Source organism: Podarcis erhardii, assembly GCF_964252035.2.
Source record: "Podarcis erhardii genome assembly, chromosome: 7".
In the NCBI taxonomy this organism is placed as follows: Eukaryota; Metazoa; Chordata; class Lepidosauria; order Squamata; family Lacertidae; genus Podarcis; species Podarcis erhardii.
Window position 1 is genome coordinate 11,669,061 of NC_138511.1, and position 22,664 is coordinate 11,691,724.

Consider the following 22,664-nt stretch of genomic DNA (forward strand, 5'->3'; position numbering starts at 1 on the left):
AACATCAATACTTCCAGCAGCTGCCTGCCTAATCCACCAACATGGCCATCTCCCCCCAGAAAGAACTGGGCCAGATATGTGGGCATCTCATAAAAGACCTCGGTCAATGCAGAGCACGTGTTTTGCATGCAGAAGGTCCCAGGCATGGCTGGGCAGAGACGCCTGCCTGCAACCTTGGAGACTCGCTTCTGCCAGTCAGCAAAAACAACGCTAAGCTAGATGGACCAATGGGTCTGACTCAGCACAAGGCAACTTCCTATGTTCCTAGGGTTTTGTAGAAATGAAGAATTTAATTAAATCCAACTGGGCATCATCAACAACTTTGGGAAACAGTGGCCAAAAGATTCCCAAGCCCTCTGCTGAGGTGGTGCTTCAGGGCACTTCTGAGCTGCAAGCAAGACCCTCTTGGCCCATGACAGAGCTGGGGCTATGCTGGGATGGCTCTGGGGAGCAGGCTTCTCTCTCCTGCATCCCAACCCCCCAGGCCCCAGCCCCACACTTTGTGGGTGTCTGCAAAAGACCACACCCCAGACAGGTGTCAAGAGTCTACTTTTTATTTTAACAAACAGCATGTTCCTTTGCTTAATGGCTCTACTCATTTGCTCTACTTAGATTGTTCTCGGTCATTTTCTTTTCTCTTTTTTTTTCCTTTAAAAAAAGGGGAGGGGGAACAAATGACGAAACCTGGTGTTCGTTTCCCCCCCGCCCCCGCTCTTTCTTTACAGAACAAGTTTCAAAAGCTGGATTCAAAAAGAACTTTATGTAAGCTTGGTTTTCAGGCGACATTGAAACACTGGGGGTGGGGAGCATCTAAGCTAAAAAAAAAAACAAAAACACAAGAAAACACAACAAGGTAATGAAGAAGGCGTCTGTGGGGAAGCCCCCGCCCCCCCCATCTGGCACCCAACTCTTCTTCTGAGAAGACTTGCTCACCCCAGGGGGTTCACTGGCCTGCAAGAACCAAGCAAGGCACCCAAAAGGCGGGAGGAGGGAGGAGGAGGAGGAAGAAGTGCCCTGTTCAGAAAGTCTTCCCGGGGATCCTTTCCACTTTCTAAAAATATAAAAATCTTCTTCTGCAACCTGTTTCAAAAGCCCAAAATTCAAAGGCAAGGTGACCCTGTACAGATTAACCTTCTCCTTATTTTTTATTTTCAAAAAGAACAGTTCTATGTTACTGATTAAAGGTTCTGGAGGGGAAGGGGTCAGGTAGATGGGAGAGGGGAAGAGGGTGGGTGGCGAGAAGGCACAGAGGACAGGACCTAGATCTAAGGGGAGACGCTTGGATTATTAAGTGCCACTTTGACTAGCTGGCTTTCACCGCTGCTGAAGGAAGTGGGGGGAGAAGAGAGAGATGTTTGAAAGCATCAGGAGGAAGAGACAAAGGTGGCCTTGCACTTCGCAAGCAAGCGTGTGAGATCCCCACCCCCTTGTGCCCTGCCACTCCGGAGGGAGAAGGGGTTACTTTTTGGCTCTCAGGGACTTGCGCATGGTGGTCTTGCTCTTCTTGGCCGAGGGCTTCAGGTCCTTCCTTGCGCTGGCGGCTGAGGAGGGCTTCTTGGGGGCAGAGAGAGTCTTGAGGGCCGGGCGGGGCGGGGCAGCTGGCTTGGCCTTCTTGGCCTTGGAGGCCTTGACCTTGGGAGCGGGGGCTTTGGCCTTCCCACGGCGGGCCACGGGGGCTTTGCGGGGCTTGGGCTTGGCCTCCCGCCGCTTTGCCAGTGGGGGGGCCCTGTTCCGGGCCTTTGGTGGGGGCCGCTTCTGCATCCTGCCAAGGAAAGGAAAAGCTCTCAGGACGGGCCCTGCAAGCCCAGCCCCTGCCTCTTCACAGCAGGCCAGGTGGCCCAGGAGGCTGCCATGACTGTTAAAACTACTTGGACCCAAAAGCGCCCCCCAACAGATACCTTTTCCTTGGAGGGGGCTCTTCCTCCTCTGACTCCTCCTCTGACTCCTCCTCTTCCTCTGACTCTTCCTCTTCATCCTCCTCTGACTCTTCCTCTTTCTGTTTCTCTGGAAACAGGACACCGGGGCTGCAGGGAAAAAAAGAATGAACACCCCCAAGAGGAAATAATCATCTCACCAGGTGGGAAAGTGGAGCTCAATGGGAGCAAAAGGGGCAGGATCCTCCTCTCTCCCATACCTTTAACCACCCAAGGCTTTAGAACAGGGAGGGGGAACTTTGGCCCATGGGGGGGGGGTCCAGTTTTGCCCGCAAAGTCACTTCCCCCAAACCAGGCCCACCTGTCAATCATCTGATGTCAGCTGGTAGCCAGGGAGAAGTGGGAATCAATCCTGCTAAAGGCTGCTTCACCAGGGGGCCGCCACCTATCAGTCACCTGACACCAGATGATTGGCGGTTGGGGGCCTGCGGGGTGGGAGATGAAATGATCTGGACTCGCCAATCAAAAAGGTTCCCACTCCTGCCGTTAGAGAGTCAGTTGGAGGACAGGTGTGTTTGTGAGAATAAGCTTGGCTCGAGTATTTAAAGCATTTACTCAACTTTTCCCGCTCACCTTGCCCTGTCCCACATTGCACCTTGGAATCTCAGGTGCTTCCTCCTAAGGCAGAGGCTGCCCCCCCCCCAACCCCGTTACCTGGGATAGTAGGGGAAACACAGCTGGAAGGTGCCACTGAAGCCCTTCCCGGAAATCTGCTCCATCCAGCCGTACTTCTCACACTTCTGCAGGGTCCTCTTCAGTAGGTGGACTGTGGGGAGGGAGGGGGGTGGCACCATCAGGAGGGGCACCAGCCGCTTGAGCTTAGCACACCCCCAACAAATCCCTTCCCTGGCCCCGTTACTTGGGATTCTGACAAAGAGGCCAATTGAGCCCCCTGTGTGCTCAGGGGTTGGGGAGGGGTTCGAGAGTTCAGGCCAAAGCTCCAAGGCAGGACCTCTGAGCATCCCAACCTCTGCTCTTCCCAAGAAGCCGATTCCTACTGCCTCCCCCTCCCCCCCCCACGGCATGGCTGCCAGAGCAACGGGAAAGCTTGCCTTCATCTACCTAGCAACAGTTTATGCTAAATGCCTCCCCACTCCACCCCTGCTCCTCCCTCCTTTTTTTTTTTATATAAGGTGAACTTTGGCATGAACTTGCACCCAGCACCTTCTCCAAAGGAACAAAAATCAGATTCCAAACTGCCTCTCTCTAAGCCCTTTCAAAACATAGGTCAAAATTGGGCCCCAAAGCCTTTGTCTGTCTGTCTCTCTGTCTGCTCCCCTATATTTGCAATGAGTATTCTGAGCCAAGTGGAGGGGCTCTTGCTTCAACCACTGCCCCCGCCCCCAAGATGCCTGAGGCAGGGCGGAAAAATCACTCTGGCTTTGTGTTGAAGGAGGAAATAATCCAGGCACAGGCTGTGAGATATGAGCAGCAGCCCACGGACTTCTCCTTGTGGCGGACAGAACAGGCTGCCTTGAAAGGGCAGCTAGAAGGGAGCCCATGTGGAGAACTGGGGGGTGGCGGCTTCCATTAAGCCCTGTGCCCTTGCCAAGGCTCAGTGTCTTTTCAAGAGCAGGCGCTCTCCTGGAACAAAAATATGCGCGCGCACACGCTTTCTCCCAGCAGGTCTCCTGCAAACCTCAACACTGGGCTATTTTAAAACCCAAGATCTGAGAGGGGGAACCCGGGCTGTAAAGGCAATCAATGGAAGAAGGGAGTGAGGGAGGATCGTGCAGACCTTTCATTTGCCTAGGCTCTGCTCCTGCAACGTAACCCCTGTTCTGGTTGCTCTTTGAAGCCCTCACCCTAAACCCACTTAACCTCCAAGGCTCTTCTCTGGAGATGCAAATCTCCAGAAACCAGGGGCCCTCAGTAATCCAAGCACCACCAACCTTCCCTACACCTGACAACAGGTGGCGATGGCTGGTTGCCACTCTCATCTTTTCCTATTTCTATAGATCTGGGCGCCCCAGAGAGATAAGAGGAAATACAGTGGTGCCTCACAAGATGAAATTAATCCGTTCCGTGAGTCTCTTCGTATAGCGGTTTTTTCGTCTTGCGAAGCAAGCCCATTGACAGCTTGGCAGATTAGCGCTATTAGCGGTTTAGCAGCTTATCAGCTTAGCGGATCAGCTGATAAGTGGCTTAGCTGCTTAAAAAAAAGGGGGGGAAGGGGAAAAAACCCGCAGGAACTCGCAAGACATTTTCGTCTTGCGAAGCAAGCCCATAGGGCAATTCGTTTTGCGAAGCGCCTCCAAAACGGAAAACCCTTTCGTCTAGCGGGTTTTCCGTCTTGCGAGGCGTTCGTCTTGCGGGGCACCACTGTACACTGGAGGGGGTTGGATTAGATAACCCTCAGGGTGCCTTCCAACTCTACGAGTCGGCGATCTATGCATTAGCCCCAAAGTTAGAGGCTTGTAGCCTGTGCATAAACCAATGAAATGTGTCAGTCTCCTTCCCACCCCTGCCGTACCCCACGGCTGGGCCCTGCTGGTATTCACTATGGCCAGTGCAGGGCCCTCCCAGATGACAGGGGGATTCTTTAGCTGCGATTCTTGCATTGCAGGGGGCTGGAGCAGATTATCCTGGGGGGGGGGTCCCTTCCAACTCTACAATGTTACACTTCTATGACTTTGCCTGCTTGTGTCTGTGGAACTAGCTCTCTCCCCCAGCGTGGTGTAGTGGTTAAGAGCGGTGGACTCGTAATCTGGTGAACCGGGTTCGCGTCCCAGCTCCTCCACCTGCAGCTGGTGGTTGACCTTGGGCCAGTCACACTTCTCTGAAGTCTCTCAGCCCCACTCACCTCACAGAGGATTTGTTGTGGGGGAGGAAGGAAAAGGAGACTGTTAGCCGCTTTGAGACTCCTTCGGGTAGTGATAAAGCGGGATATCAAATCCAAACTCTTCTTCTTCCCTCCCCCTCTGTGCCACCTTACCTTGGAAGCTGGAGTTTGACCCTGGGTGATTCTCCAGAACATATTTCTTCAGAGCAGTGGTGGAGCAGGTCTTGGGCTCATTCATGGCCGCAATGGCGGAGAGGATGGCATCTTCCATCAGGCTCCCACCCAGAAGAGGCTTCTCCCCAGATTTCTTCAGCTGAAACAGACAGTCGTTATGGTAAACCCCAGCCCAAACCAGACGCAGCCCCCTAAGCTGCTTGCTCTTGGCAGGCCAATGGAGGAGGGGAGCCAGAGGGAGTCAAGTTAAAGGGAGCTGGGCTGCTCTCCCCCCCCCCCAACACACCTGGAAAGTTCCAGAAGCTCCTTTGCCTGTGATCTGCTCCAACTGGCCCTTCTCCACTGCTCTCTGCAGAGCATTCTTCAGCAACTGGGGTCTGTGGGAGGGAAGAAAAGGAGCTTTAAGGCCATGATTGGCAGAGAGAGCGGCAAAGACCACACAGTTCCCATCTCCCAGCAGCAGGGAGATCCTGCTGAAAAGAGGGAGGATGGCTGAAACAGCCTCCCAGGAGGAAGAGTGATGTTTCTTTCCTGGGCCCGAGGCTGACACAAAGCCCTCCTGTGTGGCCCTTCCTTGAAGTGGAGGAGATTCTGCTCCCTCACGGGATGCAGAATGGCTTGTTCTGTCCACAGGCTGTGAACTGGAGCACAAAACCCTCGCACAGACTACCAGCCAAGTAGCTACACCCTCCTCCCCCCCCCCCGTTTTAAAAATCCAAGTATACTTCAAAACATTTGGAATAAACCTAGAAGAGTTTAAGGATTCCTTTTTTGCGGGGAGGAGGATCACAGGAGCAGTGGGGCGAAACTAATTTTGAGCAGGAGCGAAAGCTGCCTTCTACCAAGCCTGGCTCTTTGCCCACTGAGCTCAGAATTGAGCTTTCTTTCCAGCTCAGGGGTGGAGCACCTGCCTTTCGTGCAGGGAGCCCCAGGTTCAGTCGCCACTGAGCTGTAAAGAAAGCCATTCCCTCTGCTCTGGCTACAATGGCGGGACACTCTGAACCCCCCATAGGTACATGTCTCAGGTGAGAACATCAGTTCGTACCCAAAGTTAGTCCTACTTGAGTAGATGCAACTGATGGACATGGCTCAGTTCCTCTCATTGAAATGGGTCCACTTCTGTGAACATGGTACCACCCGTGTTCCCAACAGGGAATAATCCTTTGCTGCCAATGCCAAGTCGGAAGTTGTTGAAGAGTCGTGCCCAGCCACCTGCTGTCACAGAGGGCAGAGCCTAAAGCAAGAAGTCCCGGCTGGTTGGCCAGCCAGTGCCTCCTTCCTGCCCTCCCCCTTCCAGCCCTACCTGATGTCCACCTTCAGCTTCGGGTAATACTGGGAGACATATTTCTTGATCAAGCTGTAGGATGCCTCCTTCGGCTCGCAGAGGCGTGTAAAGGCCAGCGGGAGGATGTCTTCCAGCTTCACCTGCTGCTCTGGGCCGGACGCCGAAGATGAGCTCCGCTGCGGAGGAGAGAGGTCGGAAGCAAAGCAAGTATTCATTTCTTCTAATGCATTCCTAGCCCCGTTTTCTACATGTTGTTTACAAAGCAATTGTCTGTGCTAATCATCACGTCCACATCACATGCTTAAAGCACATCCCACTCCCCAGCAAAGAATCCCAGCAACTGTAGTTTACCCCCACACAGCTACATTTCCCACAACCCTTAAACTACAGTTCCCATAATTCATTGGCGGAAAGTCATGTGCTTTAAATGTATGTGGCAAATGTGGCTTTTATCTCAAAGATTATGTATGTTTACTGTAATCCTTTGCCATCAACAGACATGGAAAAGGGTCTGCCACTAGTTCTTCAAGTGCTTCCACCACTGTGGAACGTGTGCCTTCTTCAGAGCTCTTGAAAGGATACAAGACCTGATTCAGACAAGACCCCTTGTTAGTTCCTTCAGAGAATGGAGGATTTCAACTGTGCACACTAATTACGAGTTTTGCTACCTCAACTCCTAAACCTCCCCCAGGCCCCTCAGCATTACCTTCCGGTCCCTGGATTTGGGGGCCGTTTTCCCTGAGTTCGGGGCCACCACAAAGCTCCCAGAGGCTCCTTTTCCTTTCACCTGGCATGGAGAAAGAGGGGTCCAGTTCAGGCACCAGGCAAACTTTCCTTAGGAGGAAAGGCTGGGAAAGCTTCCCTATGCCATGCTGGCAGATGCTTTCCTCAGGCCTACTGTAAATTGGTTTTAGTGGTACATTTAACACCTTTGTTCCCTGCCCCTGAATTCTCCTTGGGACCGAGTGTTGGACAAAACAAATGCATTTCCTTCTCTTAGCTTCTAAGATGCTACTTTAAACCACATCAGGGCACTGTTTCTCTAGTAATCTATCCAACATTTTTGTAGTCTCTTTGTCTAAGTTAACTGTGCCCCTAAAAGCTCAGCCATTTTGTTTCTCTCTCCCAACTTGTTCTGACAAGGTGTCTGCCATTTCTCTCTCTTTAGCTCTGCTCATCCTGTAAATAAATAGTTTTGGCCAAGACAAAGCTGCTCCTGCATGAATAAAGCCTTTGAACTCTGGAAAATGTAAGTGATTGTTTCAGTCTTAACACACCCAATCTGCGAGCTCTCCTAATGCTGGGCAGGCTAGAGAGAAATAAGCAAGCCAAAGAACCCTTGACCCACACCCAACTCACCTGCCGAATGACCCCTCGCTCTAGCTCCCTCTTGAGGGCCTGCTTGAGGAGGTAGCCCCTCCTCTCCAGCTCCAGTGAAGGGTACTTATGGATGATGTACTTCCGGATGGCCACAACTGATGCCCCGCCTTTCTGATAGCATGCCTGGAAGGAGAAGAGGCACCTGTGACTAGGCTTACCCTATGCCAGTTGCTGGGGAAAATCACACCGAGGTGTCTGCTGGGTGTAGTGAGAACAGGAAGATGGCCTGATCTGGCTGTATCTTTCTTGCACAGTTTCAAGACGGGGTGCTTCATAACCCTACCTGGAGCGACTAGGGGGTCAATACCATCTAGCTCAGGGTTACCAGATGGACTAGCAGGGGCTTTTCACTCACAGGATTCTCCCAGGACAACTAGCAAAGCCCAGGCTGCTCATGACTTGAGCCATTCTCCCTTTCTGACTCAAAACAGGGTGCTCTCATAGCCATACGCTGCCATACCTGGGGGCGGGGCACAAAGAGAAAGGAAGAGCAGCAAACCCACAAGAAGCCCACCCTTTGTGCTCACCTTGATTGCCTCAATCAAAATGGCATCCATCTTGGGGCGAGAAGAAGCTGCCATATGCGTCTGCTTCTGTGCTCTGGCTAGCTGGCTGGCAGAGAGGGTGGCCCAGGCAGGGATGGTCTTCTTGACTTTCTTCTTCTCCTCTTTGACTTGATCCTTCTCCCTTTACACACACAAAGGGAGAGACTCAAAACTCATGCAGGAATCCCAGAAGCCCAAATACATTTTCTGCAGCTCAGGGGAGCTCTGAGTTCACAGAAAAGCAGAGAGCTGGAATCAGAAGAACTGGGCAACTGAATGTTGGACGTGGCCACTTCCACTTAGCCCAGGACTGCATCCCCCAAATTGTCAGGGAAGGATGGCAGCTCAGAGGTTGAGCACCTGCTTGGCATGAGGAAGGCCCCAGGTCAATCCCTGGCTGCATCTCCAGGTAGGCTTGGCAGAGACATTGGCATAGCCTTTGCCCCCGGGTATGGACTGCCCCCACTTCAGTGCCCCCACCCCTTACTCCTTTTTGGCTTCCTCAGCAGGCTTGGCCTCTCCTTCCTTTTCCTCTACTTCGGGCTCCTTGGGTGGCTCTGCCTCATTGGGTGCGGCTGGTGGAGTTTCATTCTCTTGCTCCTCTACAGTCGAAGCAGATTCCTCTGAGCTGACATCAGGATCTGAGAGGGAAGAGGAAGAAGAGGGCCATGTGCAAGTTACATGCAAAGGACAAAACGCACCCACACCCACTGCAGTTGGGCCAACAGGCCCTGCCTGAGGAATGCCACAATGGGACAGATCGACCTTGGCCCCTTCTGCTATGTCTCCTGACTGAAGTGACTGCTCACAAGCAGGCAGGATGGCAGAAGCAATCAGCCGGTAGCCAGAGGCAGGCGGGGGGGGGGGTTTGCCCACTGGTGGGCTATTGGGAACCATAGGTAGTGACGGAGTTGCCTTTTTGGTACCTTTCAGCCTCCTTCACTTATAAGCTGATGAGTTGGAGGGCAGCCACTGGCTCAATCGGCACCTGGGGCTCAGTTTCCACCCCAAATACTCTGCAGGGTGGGTGTGGTGGTGAGGGCAGGCTATAGTTCAGGGGCTGAGCCTGTGCTTTGCCTGTACAAGGTGGTCTTCTTGGTGGTAAGACCACGGGGGAATACCCAGTTGGCAGTGAGCCCAGTTGCTGGGGACGGTTCTCACCCCTTGTGGAACGCTCTTCCTGGTGACTTATGCCCATTTGTGCCATTACTGATTTCCAGGAGGAAATCTAAAAACATCCCTTGGCCTTGGATGGCTGAAAGGTAATGTTTCAGGCAACTCTGAACTCACTGGTTGGGGGAACACTTTTCAAAACTGTTTTTATTGAAATTGAAATACTTTATTGTCACTTGTACAACTTGTATACAGTGATATTACATGAGCACCCCCCACTCAGCTCTCTTAGTATCTCTATTTTTCTGTTTTAGAACACTTCTCCAAACAAAAACCAAAAAAAAGGAAAGGAAAAAACAAAACACTTTTAATTTAATAAAATTCATACACCTCTTGATTGTAAAAACAAGGAACCCAAACCAGTTTACAAAAAATATTGTTCCTATTTTTCTTATTAGGAAGGGTGGGATGCAAACTGAAATAATAAATGCTATTAAAAATAACATAATGCATCAAACTTTCCAAACTCCCACCCGATTCTCTGTGTGTCTCATACATACACACACAATTTCAGTAGATCCCCAAGGGTCAACTTATAAAACAGTGATGGTTCTCTGGCTGAAAGGACAAGGCTGCATGCGAATCATCAGCCCTACCACCACCACTTGACCACAGACCAAGGAGGACAACAGGTGGGAGTGGGAGTCTTTACCTGGCTTGGCCTCCTCCCCTTCAGCAGGTTTGCTTTTGGGAGGAGTTTCCCGAGCAGAAGAATTCACGGCCCGGCGGATGGGCATGGTGGCGTCTTCAGCCGTCTGGAAGGGAAACAGTGGCAAGAGCGTCACGAGGAGAGTCCAGGAGGTGCGGAGTGGGCTGGGGCAGGGGGAAGGCTCCAGAGGGAACTAGGGACACCCAGAAGGAAGCCACCATCACCCCACCATGTATTCCATCTAAGACGGAGGCAACTGCGCTCAGGCTCCTTAGGAGGCAGCTGGCTCCAGCTTCCTGTTTCCATCAGAACTTGTGAGCTTCACAGGATGTATATACATTTTAAGACGTATACAGCATATTGCTTCTGTTCAGAACGAGAAGAGCAAAGGGACCCAGCAAGGGAGGTCTCAGGGGAAGCAGGGGAAGGGATCATTGCTTTGGGATGGGGTGGGGAGGGGAGGGGAGGGCAGGGCAGGGGAAAGGGGAGGGGGGGTGTTGGAGGCAGCCCCAACCAAGATTCCTAGAAGCAGCAGGGGAAGGAAGAGTAGAGCAGCCCTCGCAGGGGCCAGTCCAAGGGCGAGCGTGGGGAAGGGTCGGCCCCTACCTCACTCAACTTGTCCGGGGGGGCTCCCGTTAACAGTGGAAGCGCCTTACGGTGTGCGGGATCAGCTTCGGACAGATCAGTCGCCATTTTAAATTAATGTATAACCCCAACGTGAGAGTAACACTTTGGAGCCCCAGGTTTTAACCTCAAGGGGAGAGGACTTCCTAACACAGACAACCTGAAGTGCAGAAAAGATTTGGTGTGAAGGTTAACAACGAAACAAAAACAAAGGCAACTTCATCTACATCCCTCTCGCGCTACTGAGCAGTCAAAGCAAAAGAAAGCAACAAATTAAGCAGTTGCAGAGGAGGAGGCCAGGAAGCCCACTTTGATGGTGGTCCAACAGAGAAGCTGGAAGCTCCCGTCAGAATACCCTGCAGGTGGGAAATGGGTTTTCCTTGCACAGATTGAGGGAGGGGTGATGGAATGTCCTCCTCCTCCAAGGCCCCTTGCCCAGCACCCAACAGACCAAGGATGGAAGTGGAGGCCCCAGGGTAGGCAACCCAAGCAGAATGCAACCAGCTGGCATGTTGTGGGTAGAAACGTCCCCCTCCAGCCCCAAAATCTTATTCTACATGTGGGACATTTAAAGACAACCCCACAGCTTTCGTCAGCAGAGGCCTGAAGAGCCCAGCCAACCAGCTTCCACCCATTTTTACTGCAAAGCAGCTCATTGCCCTCACCTTCACCAGCTTATTTTTAAATGTCACAGACCTCCAGGCAGCAGAGGGCTACCTTTAAAAACAATACCACCAGCCACCCCCCTCTAATAAACAAGGAGTTGCAGCAACAGACCCATACAGCTCCATGGCGGGGACAGCAGGGGGGAAATGAATTTGGAGTTTCAGCCCCCAATCCTGTTTCTTGAAGCAGATGAAATGTGACACTCAGGGGAAAACAACTTCTCAGCCCCACTGCACTGTAATAGAGCTGAAAGTGGGTGGGTGGAATCCTCATTTTTCAGAATTACAACTTTTTTGGGGGGATGAGAGGAAATAATTAAACTGCCTGGAGCACAAATCAGTCTTATCCCCTCCCCCCTAACCTATTTGAGGTGTGGGAAGGATGTGGGTCGGACGAGGGCAAGACATGCAACTTTAATTTAAAAAAAACCCCATCAGGTTAAAATGCAGGAAATGAAAAACAGCATGGGGAGGTTCTAGGCCCACCACAGGGCAAATTCCCTACATTCCTTCTGGCCTCAGGCCCCACCAACAAGAAAGGTTTTACGTCCTCTCTAGAGGGGGGGAAGGAGCCTTGATGGAGCGACTGGGAATAGAGGAGCAGAGGGGGGAAAGGAAAATGCAGGAAGACCATCCTAGATTTATCTCCCAAAGGGAACAATGCCCTGCAATCTTTCTGAATGTTTACTTCTGCCAGAAGAGACTGGAGAGAGAGACTGAGAGATTTGGGTGACACTGGGACATCTCTGCCTCTTTGAGCTCAGGCATGGTAGGGCACAGGGCCCCTTGGCTGGCACAGTCCTGTGTATGGATTTGCAAAACGTACCTTCTTCCCCTCCTCCAAAAGACCTAGAAAAAAAACTTAATTTTTATTTTAAAAAACAACCCAGATAGCCTCAGACAGCCAACATGTGTGCGTTGTTCCTGGTATCAAGTGTAGTAACCCCTCTACCCAGGCTAGCAACTGCCACCCCCTCCTTCTTTGCCTACAAAACACTCTTCTTCAGGCTGAGATTCCAAAGCATGTAACCTGTAAATTTCAAACCTTTGCTTAATCAAATGCAAGTCCCCCCCCCCACCCATTTTACCTTTCTAAAGAATACCGAAAGTGAGCATGATGTTCAGGAGAAGGTTTCATACATTTCTGTGGGACCAAAGGAATTCCTTAGGCTTTGATTTTGCTGGTGCTTTAATGCACTTTTTAAGAAAGAGAGCTGGCCCTCCAGAGAGCCGTCGTGTTTGAATCTTGCAAAGCTTTGTCTGTCTCTGCACAAGGGCTGGTTTCAAAGCGTGGAAGCTACTAACAGGGTTTCCCCCTGGGAGATTAAAAGTGCTGTTGCACCAGACCCCCTAAGCACAGCATGAAAGGATTACCTTCTACCTTTTTTAATCTTGTCAAGCTGTAGTAGATGCTAACAACAGTGTGGTATGGTGGTCAGTGGGTTGGTTTAGGGTCAGGGAGGTCCAGGTGCAAATCTCCCCTCAGCCACAAAGCTCCCTGCGCAAACAAGGGACAGTTGCCTAAATCTCTCTTAGCCTCACCTACCTCACAGGTAGCAAGACCCTCAGGCCAAGGAAAGGATCGGTTTGTCCCCGTATGTGCTAGAGGACTCACAGAGCTCTGGGTGCGACCGAGCACCTTCTCTGTGTGGAAGGTCTCACTGCAGGTGCGTTTCAAACCACATGCATTTTTCTAGGCAAAAGCGAGAATCATACAAAAGACTCCAAAGGCCCAGATTTAGCTAGAAGCTTTTACATCACAAGTCATATAGGGGATTTATGGCGCCAACATTTCAAACTAAAACTAGGTGGCAAAGCTACAATTGTTCCGGGAGACTTTCAGCACCTACCCAATACTCTGATTGTGTATCCCAGTCCTCCAGATGTATTGGTCTACAACTCCCATCATCCCCAGCATCATACAGCTGTGCTGGCGGGGGTGGTGGCGATGGAAGCTGCAGATCAAAACACCTGTAGGGCACCAGAGGTTGGGGAAAGCTGATGGAATCATTATTTTGCACTTATAAATCACCTGCTGTACAAGGCAATTTGCTGTTGCAGCCCTTATAGCTGTGCCCCTCCCCCGTTGTAGATTAGGGGGTGCAATAAGGCTGAGAGACTTGCCTTAAGGCCACCTAACCAGCTCATGGCAGAGGCAGGATTTGCACTGGGGCATCCAAGTTGGCAGTTCAGCCACTGAGATGCTACACTCTGCCACTTCTCAAAAGAGGTTAAAAGAGTTTCCAGGAACAATGTCAGTGCCTAAATCAACACGACTCTATACTTTCCTGATGAAACACACCTACAGGAACACACCTTCCTGTGGCCCAAGCTAACTTCAGTTGGAAATTCTGTGCTGGATTAAAATAGTCCACATGGACAGCATTCCTCCTCTTCCTCCTTGTGACAGGCCTCCTGGTATCTCTGACACTGCTTGCAGGGTGGGGGAGGGATGCCTCTGTGTGCGTCTTTCCTGCTGAATCCAAAATGAAGCGGCTGGTCGAGATGAAAGAATTTTGCACTGGAACCTTAAGGAATCATCGCTTGTGGATTCTGCTATAGGCAAGACAGAGATCAGAGACCACAATGGAATTGCCACAATAATTATATACTGAGCCAGGCCTCTGGGTAGATCTAGCTCAGTGTTGTCTACACAGACTGGCAGCAATGGCTCTCCAGGTTCAGGCAGCGTCACTGAAGATGCTGTCAGGGACTGAACGTGGATATTCTGCTTTCAAAACAGATGCTCTTCTACTGTGCTACGACACTTCCCTAATGAAGATCCAAGCACAGCAGTCTAGATTTTAGCTTTTCTACCAGAAACTTGGCGGGGGGTATGTGTGTTAGAAGTAGCTCTTGCCTGCTTCAGCCATTTAGCCCCAAAAGCAGGAGGTGGTAGGGCTGGAGGAGGAAGGAGCTACAGAACCACACCTAGAATGTGATCCTGGAGTTGCTACCTCCACCTGATAAAAGTTTTCAAGATTCTTCTGTGTCTTGCCCATCATCCTTGTAGTTTCCTCTTCACCACCCTCAGATCTACTGCTCCTTTATGTAACTCCCATCATTCCTCCATTGTTGCCCCTTATGCCCAGAGCACCTTACCAAACACCTGCACACCATCACCTCTGCTCTATTTCATCCTGCAAAGCCTTCCTCAACACCCACCTCCTGGCATGACCCTTAGCTCTCACCCCTCCCTGAAAGTACACCAGGGCAATGGGCTGTGTGGAGGCCCTTCAGATGTTGTTGGACTCCAACACCTATCAGCAATGATCAGGGATCCTGGGCCCACCAACCTCTGAAACCCCTGACTTGCCCCGGATCCACATTATTGGACCAAACAGAGCACAGCTGCCCTTCCTCTATTTATTGCTGCCTCCCCTTTTCCTTGTGTCTCTCCTGTTCAGCATTATGCCTTCAGCCCCTTTTCCTTGTGTCTCTCCTGTTCAGCATTATGCGAACAAATATCCTGGCTGGGGCTGATGGAAGTTGTAGTCAAAAAGCTTTGCAGAACACCAGGTTCCCCCTGGATTTAATAATAGATTACATTCATACAGAAGTTGCCAATGTGGTGCCCTCCAGATCTCACTGGGGTCCCCAATTCCCATCAGATAGCATGGCCAATGGTCAGGGTCAATGCTGGGAGTTGTAGTCCAGGGCACCACACTGGCTGCCAGTGGAGGCTAGTCCACTAGAGGAAAAGGAGCACTGTCCTCTGCCAGTCCCCACCTTCCTCCTTACTTACATCCAGCTCCGTGGAATGGCTGTGCCTATCAGTTTTCCCTCCTCGTCGTTGTCTCAGTGTTGCCCTTGTGGAACTCAACAGGGGGATGAATGGGTACAAAACTAGAATTTAGTTACCTCTGTCATTGGCTCTGGCACCGCCTACTGCTGGGGCTCCCCCTCCTTTCCTCCCAGCAGCCTGAAAAGGCACTGCTGTTGGCTCCCTTGGAATGACAAGCATTTCAAACTAGGGGGACCCAGCTCATTTTCGTAAAGTGCGAAATAAGCACTGGCGAGGCTGCATAGGCAGCACGCACATCGAAAAGCTCACCCTGCTCAAAGGCTCCTGGGAGGTGCAGCTTGCTAAGGATGCTGGGGATTATTGTAGCTCCGTGTGGGCAAGCAAACTTTGGGCGTGGGGAACGTGCATCAGCTGCCACCTAAGGCAGGTAAGCAAGGAGGAGAGAGGCTGGACGAGTCCGGCTTCTGCGCCAGCTGGCCAGCCTGTCAGTTAGCCAGCCATGGAAACGGACCTCTGCGGGTCGGTGTGTGTCGCTTTCTGCCCCTCGTTTCTCTCCGCGCAGCAGCAGCAGCAGCAGCAGCGAAGAGGAGGGTGCGCAGGGGCTGCTTCGTAGGTCCAGTCCGGGGGCCGCTGCCAAGGTGGGCCATGAGCCCCGAGCTCCTCCCCTCCGGGCCAGAAGGGCTGGCACAGCAGCCGCGGCCACCGCCATCCAGGCCCCACGGAACCGGGGCCGCCCCGCCCCCCTGCCCGGCGCGCGGCACCGAGACCAGCGCAGGCCTCCCGAGGCCAAAAGCGTCACGCGGATACAAAAAAAGCGTTATGCAAATAGGAGCGCGGGCCCAACGCGTGACCTTTGACCCCGCCCCCCTCTCCCGCCCCCCCCCCGCCACTCACCGGCTTCAGGGCCTCCTCCTCTCCCCTCACACCCCTCTCTCTTTCGGCGCGCGAGGCACAAAGCGGCGGCGGCGGCGGCGGCCCCTTCAGCGACGGTAGCAAGAAGCGGCGGCGGCGACGACAGCGGCGGAACCGGAGGGGACGCTGGGGGTTCGGCGGTGGGCAGGAAGAGGCGGGGCTTACCGGGCCGGAGCAACCAATAGCCGGCGGCGAGCGCCTTTCGAACGCGCGGCGGCGGCCAACCGCCTCCTCCGAGACGCGCGTGCGCAGCGCCGCCACTCCCGTTTGTGTTTTCTTTCCCCCCTCCCTTCCCTTTCCGAATAAACAAAAACGCAGCCCGGCTTTGAACAAGGGGGAAAGGGCGCATGCGCGCTTTTGAGGCTGGGAGGAGGGGGAAGGGGCGGAAGCGAGCTTCTTTTGGCGGGAAAGTGTGATTCCCCCCCCCCCGCCAAAATCAGGTGACTGCGCTCTGTCTCGCGGCCAGCCACGCCCACTCCTGAGAAAGCCTCGTTCACGTGGGAATTTTGTACATGCTCAGGAGACGGTGACTCTCACTTACCTCCAGCGCTCGCTGTTCCAAGGGGAACGAATCCCCGGCAACCAGGGCTTCCTTCGTGAGGGGCAGCAATCTTGACATGCTCAGAATCTCACCCGGGTGGGAAGGAGTATATGGAATACTGTACATTTTTTAATCCTCAAGAACAATGAGATGGTTTATGCATAGAAGGACTCGCGCCAGAGAAGAAGGCAAAGCCAAGTGGAATCTGGTTGCTCTCTGCACATGCCCAGGAGATAACCAGGAGCCCATCGAAAGCAGGCGCTCTCATCTATATGGACATGGCTTCTGTAAAGACTGAGAGCTAATAAGGGGGACAGGCTCATCTTTGCTTAACACTTAAAAAGAGATAAGACCTGTTGCAGCGAAGCAGGGAGAAAGAAAGAAATGGTTCTGTGGCCGAAGACAAGCTCCTTATAGAGGTTCCAGAGAGACACCTGCCACATGGAATGGGAAAAAAAATCCAAGGATTTTATAGAACAGGCTTAACGGTAGTTCCCAGTGCTTGTGGTTCCTTAGTTGCAAGTAAAAAGCAAGCCCATTCATTACCAACTCATATTCACCCCCCTTTAACAACAGCCCTGCAAAGTAGGCCACCGTCTTCACCGTTGTAGCCAGACAGGTAATTTGGTCTCTGCTCCTCCCTCTGCTCAGGAATGGCACGCAGGAGAACAAGCAGGACTCTGGGTCTTGGGTCCTGCGACACGTTATGCAAAGGAATGCCCCTCCTCACAAATATGTGTGTGAGCATATGCAGAGTTTTTAATGAAAAATGAGACTCCTCTTGTTCCTGCAAACCAGTTAAGTCACAGCCAGGCTCCTAAGGTGGAGTAAGCAAACAGTGGTTGAAAGGCTACATTCTGACATCCTCAAATGACAGCAGGCACTAAATACAGTGGTACCTCTGGTTACATACTTAATTCGTTCCGGAGGTCCGTTCTTAACCTGAAACTGTTCTTAACCTGAAGCACCACTAACTAATGGGGCCTCCCGCTGCCGCCGTGCGATTTCTGTTCTCATCCTGAAGCAAAGTTCTTAACCCGAGGTACGTACTATTTCTGGGTTAAGGGAGTCTGTAACCTGAAGCATATGTAACCAGAGGTACTACTGTATATAAAACTGCAACCTTTTCTTTTTGGATGAATTCAAAGGCCTGCCAAGTCCCCGCATTCGATTTCCTGGCCGCTGGACCAACCAAATGTAGAGACCCCATGAACAAGGCAGAAAGGCAGGTATCCTCCCTTTTTGAGCGAGGCCATCTAGGTGCCTCCAACATCCCACATGAACAGGGCAGGAGTATACTCAAGCCAAGCTGGAACTAAGCTACACTGCACCTGAAAGTGGAGGTTCCATCTCTTGCTCACAGCTGCTGGTGGAACCATCTCAGTACCACAGGTACTTCCTTGCTGGGATAGACAAGCATCTTGTTTCTATTATCGGAGAGCTGGTTGTAATTCAGGAAACCTTGAATTGGGACGTTTTGGAAGGCTGGGATAGGGAGATGAGGTACCCTCTCCAAACGCCTACCAGCACCTTGCAAGCTATTCTCCGACATTTAATATATAATTCGTTTTAACGTTTCTAACCTCCTGCACTGAAAAATGCAATATGGGGTTTCATCAATCTGAAAAAGAGCCACTACCACACATATATTATTTGGCAGAATTAAGGAGTAAAACCACCCCATGGGCAGCAGAATCTCATCTTAATCTGCTGACTAAGCCATGGCCATTAAAAGCAAAGTGATGTTCTCTCCTTTAGCTGCTATAAGTGTTTCCCAGGTTTTATTGTAGATTTCTATGATTGTTAACAGAGAGGAAGGGCAAAATCTATGTTTTGATAAATCTATTCCACCATCCTGTTCTATTAGGGGCCAGCTAGAGGCCCCAAAAGAGAAGCCCCCATGGGTGCAAAAGCCAGCACTCTCCTCACCTCACTCTCCTCACCTGTGCTCGCTCGTGACTTGGATTCAAAGCCATACAGTGACCACTGACTTAATTAAAATAATCCTCTGCTAAAGGCATCCAAGTTGGTGGCCATCACTACATCTTGTGGCAGTAAGTTCCATAGTTTAATTATTATTTTTCGTCTGTCGTGAATCTTCCAACAGTCAGCTCCACTGGATGGCTCTTTTTTGGTTCTACTATTATGAGGGAGGAAAAACTCCTCTCTCCACTCCATGCATACTTTTATACCCCTCTATAATTCCCCCCTTACAATTTTTCTACACTTAAAAAAGCCCAAAATGTTGCAGCTTTCCCTCACACAGGAATTGCTCCAGCCCCATGATCTTCCTGCACCTTCTCCAACACTACAATGGCCTTGGGTTCTTCCTAGTCCTACTCCAGAGTTGACCATTGAAGTTTATGGGCTTGGCCAATTTAGGGTCATTCATTTCAGTGGGTTTGCTCTGAGCCGGACTTAAGCTGGATCCAACCTCTTTTATAAACAAATAAATCGGCATTAACAAGGGTTCCCCCACCCAACACCACCACTTTCCAGCTTCTGCTCAAGATGGCGCATGCCATTTTCACCCTTCAAGTGGGTGATCTTGGGCCAGTTGTTCACTCTCAGCCTAACCCATCTCACAGGACTGCTGTGAGGATAAAATAGAGAGAACTATGTACACCACATGGAGGAAAGGTGAGATAAAAATGAAATAAATCGCTCTCTGGCCAAAGGCAGCAAATGATAAGCCCAGAAATTTGGCAAAAGCTTAGTGCAGTTTGGGGCAGACCCATTGTAAAGAGGGGGCTGTATCCAATGCTATTCCCTCTCTTGAGCAGGCCCATTTATTCCACCCAGTCTGCTCTAATCTACTTGGAAACCATCTATGACTTTTGTTAGCTGAACAGGAATTGCCAATTTCCCCTCTACTTCCAGAGTGCTTTAATTTTGCTGAAACCGCAAAAGCTGTGGGGAATCTTCCTCAACCCACCATACTTTCATGCAGAAATGCCACCTGCCTGATTCATTAGAAAGGCTGGAGGAACTGGAAGATGAACTTAAAAGTGCAGGATTGTGGGGACTGCACCACCCCCATCATCCCTGACCTGTGAGCCTGCTGGGAGCTTGGAGTCTAGCAACATCACCTGTAAGGCTATTGGTTCCCCATCCCTGTTCAAACTCAAGGAGGATCAATTCTGCCTGCTCCCAGCAAGATTTGTAAAGAATAAGAAGAGTTTGGATTTGATATCCCACCTTTCACTCCACTTCAGGAGTCTCAAAGCGGCTAACATTCTCCTTTCCCTTTCTCCCCCACAACAAACACTCTGTGAGGTGAGTGGGGCTGAGAAACTTCAGAGAAGCGTGACTGGCCCAAGGTCACTCAGCAGCTGCATGTGGAGGAGCGGAGACGCGAACCCGGTTCCCCAGATTACGTGACCACCGCTCTTAACCACTACACCACACTGGCTCTCAAGGAAGCAGCTTTTACCTTCATGGTAACAGAAAGCTGGAGTTAGTGAAGAATGTTAGGCAGGGTGAGATTCTTTTGGTGTGTGCGCACATGCATAGAAGCCCATTGTTTATGACGGCTCTGTTGACATCAGTACTTTTCATAGAACCATTTTAAAAAGGACTCGAACCTTCCTGACCCAAAGCTGCTCTCTTTCTCTTTCAATACACACAGAAGTCATGGTTGCTAAGCTAAACCAAAACCCAGAAATGCAGGCTTTAAAGCCAGTTGGAATTAATAACTTTGGGGCTACAATTTTGCATGTTCTGCCACTTCTCTATCAATACTCCCATTTCTTCAGACCTGCTTCCTTCAGCTGTAAAATTCTAAAAACCAAACCGTAGAGCCACAGGAGGCTGTGCCATTTTAACTGAAGCAAAATGTGCCGCTTCTAAACACCCAAATTGTTCAATAGCTCTAAGTGTTTGAATGTGGCTGTGGCTTAATTAAAATCCTTTCACAGCCACCGCCACCACCGTCACCAGCAACTTCTATATTTTTTAGCTTCTTGCAATAAGGTGGCTGCCAGCCCCCAGGAGTTGAAAGGAGAAAATGATACAGAATGCTCACACACACACAATGGACTTGGGTTGCCTGAAGGCAACAGTGTGAGAATCCCCAAGGAAGTGCTGTAGAAGACCTGTAGGTGCCAGCATAGTAAAATTAGCAAATGTCTGTGACACTCTTTGCAAGGCAGCTGCCTGGGTCAGCTTGTAGGCCCTGCTGGAAGCCTGTGCACCTGTACCTCCGCTTTAAATACCCTGACTTCACCCCAGGGCTTTGCAAGTCTTGGCCTGGAAATCTAACTTTGGGCTTACTGCTTATGAGGGAGCAGAACCCCCTCCTCAAATTACACACAGTAGTTCCAAGTAAAAGTGCATTCATTTCTGACCGTAGTCCTTGTGCTTCTGTGGAATGGGTTAAGAACTAGGGCACACTGCTTCAGGTGTATGGTCAGAGACTGCTGGCAAAATGGGATGTTTGCCCATGATATCCAACCAGTGTTAATTATTTTCCAGATCCACAGATAGGAAATGAACGCCATACAGCATGCAGAAATAAAAAAGCAAGGGTAACATATTCAGAGGAATGTTGGGCTCGAGTGCACCATCTCTTCCAAAAAGAAAAGAAAGAAGGAATATGTATCTTGGTTCTACTTGCATACAAAGGAAAAGTTCACACCCTGCAACTAACAACATGGCATAATTCTATAGTCTCAAAATGTAGTGCAAAATGACATCTACCCTTCCAACACGGGACAAACAGTGTAGATAGTAGTCTGCTACACCTGTTCCCATTACCTCTGTGGTAGAAAAGTAAAAATAAAACCCACACATACAAAAAAAAACCCCGCCCTCCAATCATGACTACTAACACTTTTGAGATTATATGATGGTTGCAAAGTTCTAAGCCTAGGACTCTCCAGCTAATTTACTTTTAGTCAGACTTTGAACTTAAACCTTTTGTTGCTGTTGCAAGCTTTCAACTGGCTGTTATTGCAATTGCTGATAGAGCTTCATAAAGGGACATTTCAACCCAAGTAATCTGAGTGAGGAAGTGACCAACTTCCACGCAGCTTGCTTTACAATAGTGAACGGAGAGAAAGAACCTTATTCCAGGTGTTTTTGTTACTGGAGTCACCTCTGGACTATGACAACTAGGCACTCCCTTGAATACTTAACAGGTTGAACAATTCCCTTTCAATGGAAGTGTGGACCCACTTACTTATCTCCACTAACTTTGCTGTAAGACAAGGTTGTCAACCTTACTGGAATAAATAACATGCTAGTGGGACTGGCACCTGCTTGCTCAGAGAAAACCAGGCCTTCATTTCTAACAATGCTGTGAAGAGTAATAGGGACCCTGCAAAGCTCCCAGTGAAAAAGACAAAAACTCTCAACTCCTTTTCTGTTACTACTAGTTCCAGCAGCAAACAATTTGAATCACACCCATTTTCCATACAGAAGATGTAACAATGCTTCTTTATGCCACTGCTGCAGTAGAATTTTCATCTTATGGAAAGGTGAGCTGCCTTGACACAGTCACTCCTTGGCTGAAGAAGGCAGGGTCAGGAGCAGAGCTCAGTGTTCCTGCACCGTTTAAAAAAAAAAATTAAGAGGGGGGAAATACCGTACAGTGAGAAGAAGGCTTTTGAAATGCACCCCCTTGGTCTGATTTGCCTTGAAGCACGATCAGATTAAAGCCTGCTCCTGCAGAAGCCTCCCCAGCAATACTTAAAACAGTTTTCAGTTTCCGGTGATCACATGTAAACATAGCAACCCAGTAACAAATGAAGTAAAACAAGGGTTATTTTGCATTTTCTTTTGGAATGACAAGGCGAGGCCATCCTAGACTTCCACAAATTGCAAAAAGCAGCCTGAGGGGGGGGCACATTTAAGAGCAGATGAGCCATCACAGGGAGAGCCAGCAGCTGGTTATCTCAGGCGGCCAACAGAGATCAAACTTATTCAGATGGGGAAGGTGCTTTACAGAGAACAATCTACAAATGGAAAAAGCTTCGTGGAGGTGTATTGGGATGTGCGGACATAGCACACACCCCCAACCGGATAAAATTGGCCAAGCAGAAATTCTGACACCGCAAACCATTAACCACATTATGTACACTCCTTTCACCTCAAAGGAAGGGAAAGCAACACACTCCCTTAAGGGCAAGGCGGGAGGTGTAAGAGATTTAATAAGCACCTTACTGGAGGATAATGCTCACAAGGAAGCTGCAGCCGTACTGACCCTTTCTGCACACTGTAAATCACCTGCAGCAGAGTGCAAAGGTTGGTCAACAC

General features: G+C 50.5%; 1 protein-coding gene across 5 annotated transcripts; it reads right to left on the bottom strand.

The window, feature by feature from the left end:
• Window positions 1–538: 538 nt before the first annotated feature.
• On the bottom strand, window positions 539–16,016 carry HP1BP3 (heterochromatin protein 1 binding protein 3). Of its 5 annotated transcripts, none has more exons than XM_081871062.1 (14): window positions 15,851–15,993; window positions 13,528–13,767; window positions 10,529–10,706; window positions 9,926–10,028; window positions 8,588–8,741; window positions 8,083–8,242; window positions 7,535–7,678; window positions 6,882–6,962; window positions 6,194–6,351; window positions 5,177–5,267; window positions 4,870–5,029; window positions 2,589–2,700; window positions 1,899–2,024; window positions 539–1,762 (listed from the first exon to the last, which is right to left on the bottom strand). In XM_081871062.1, exons 3-14 carry the CDS (start codon window positions 10,613–10,615, stop codon window positions 1,459–1,461), a joined length of 1,680 nt encoding a protein of 559 aa, XP_081727188.1. In that variant the 5' UTR covers window positions 10,616–10,706; window positions 13,528–13,767; window positions 15,851–15,993; the 3' UTR covers window positions 539–1,458. The 5 variants fall into 5 exon arrangements, with proteins under 5 accessions (XP_081727188.1, XP_081727187.1, XP_081727189.1 ...); XM_081871061.1 differs by having other exon boundaries at window positions 13,528–13,764; window positions 15,851–15,986; XM_081871063.1 differs by having other exon boundaries at window positions 13,514–13,764; window positions 15,851–15,986.
• Window positions 16,017–22,664: the final 6,648 nt, after the last annotated feature.

Bases quoted from the DNA above. Each gene is read 5' to 3' on its own strand.
- HP1BP3 (XM_081871060.1), bottom strand. From the start codon at position 10,615: ATGGCGACTGATCTGTCCGAAGCTGATCCCGCACACCGTAAGGCGCTT. The intron at 8,742-9,925 runs GTAAAGACTCCC...CTTCCCTCTCAG, and splicing joins AGGGGAGGAGGCCAAGCCAG to ATCCTGATGTCAGCTCAGAG. The intron at 8,243-8,587 runs GTAAGGGGTGGG...GTGTGTGTAAAG, and splicing joins GCTGAGGAAGCCAAAAAGGA to GGAGAAGGATCAAGTCAAAG.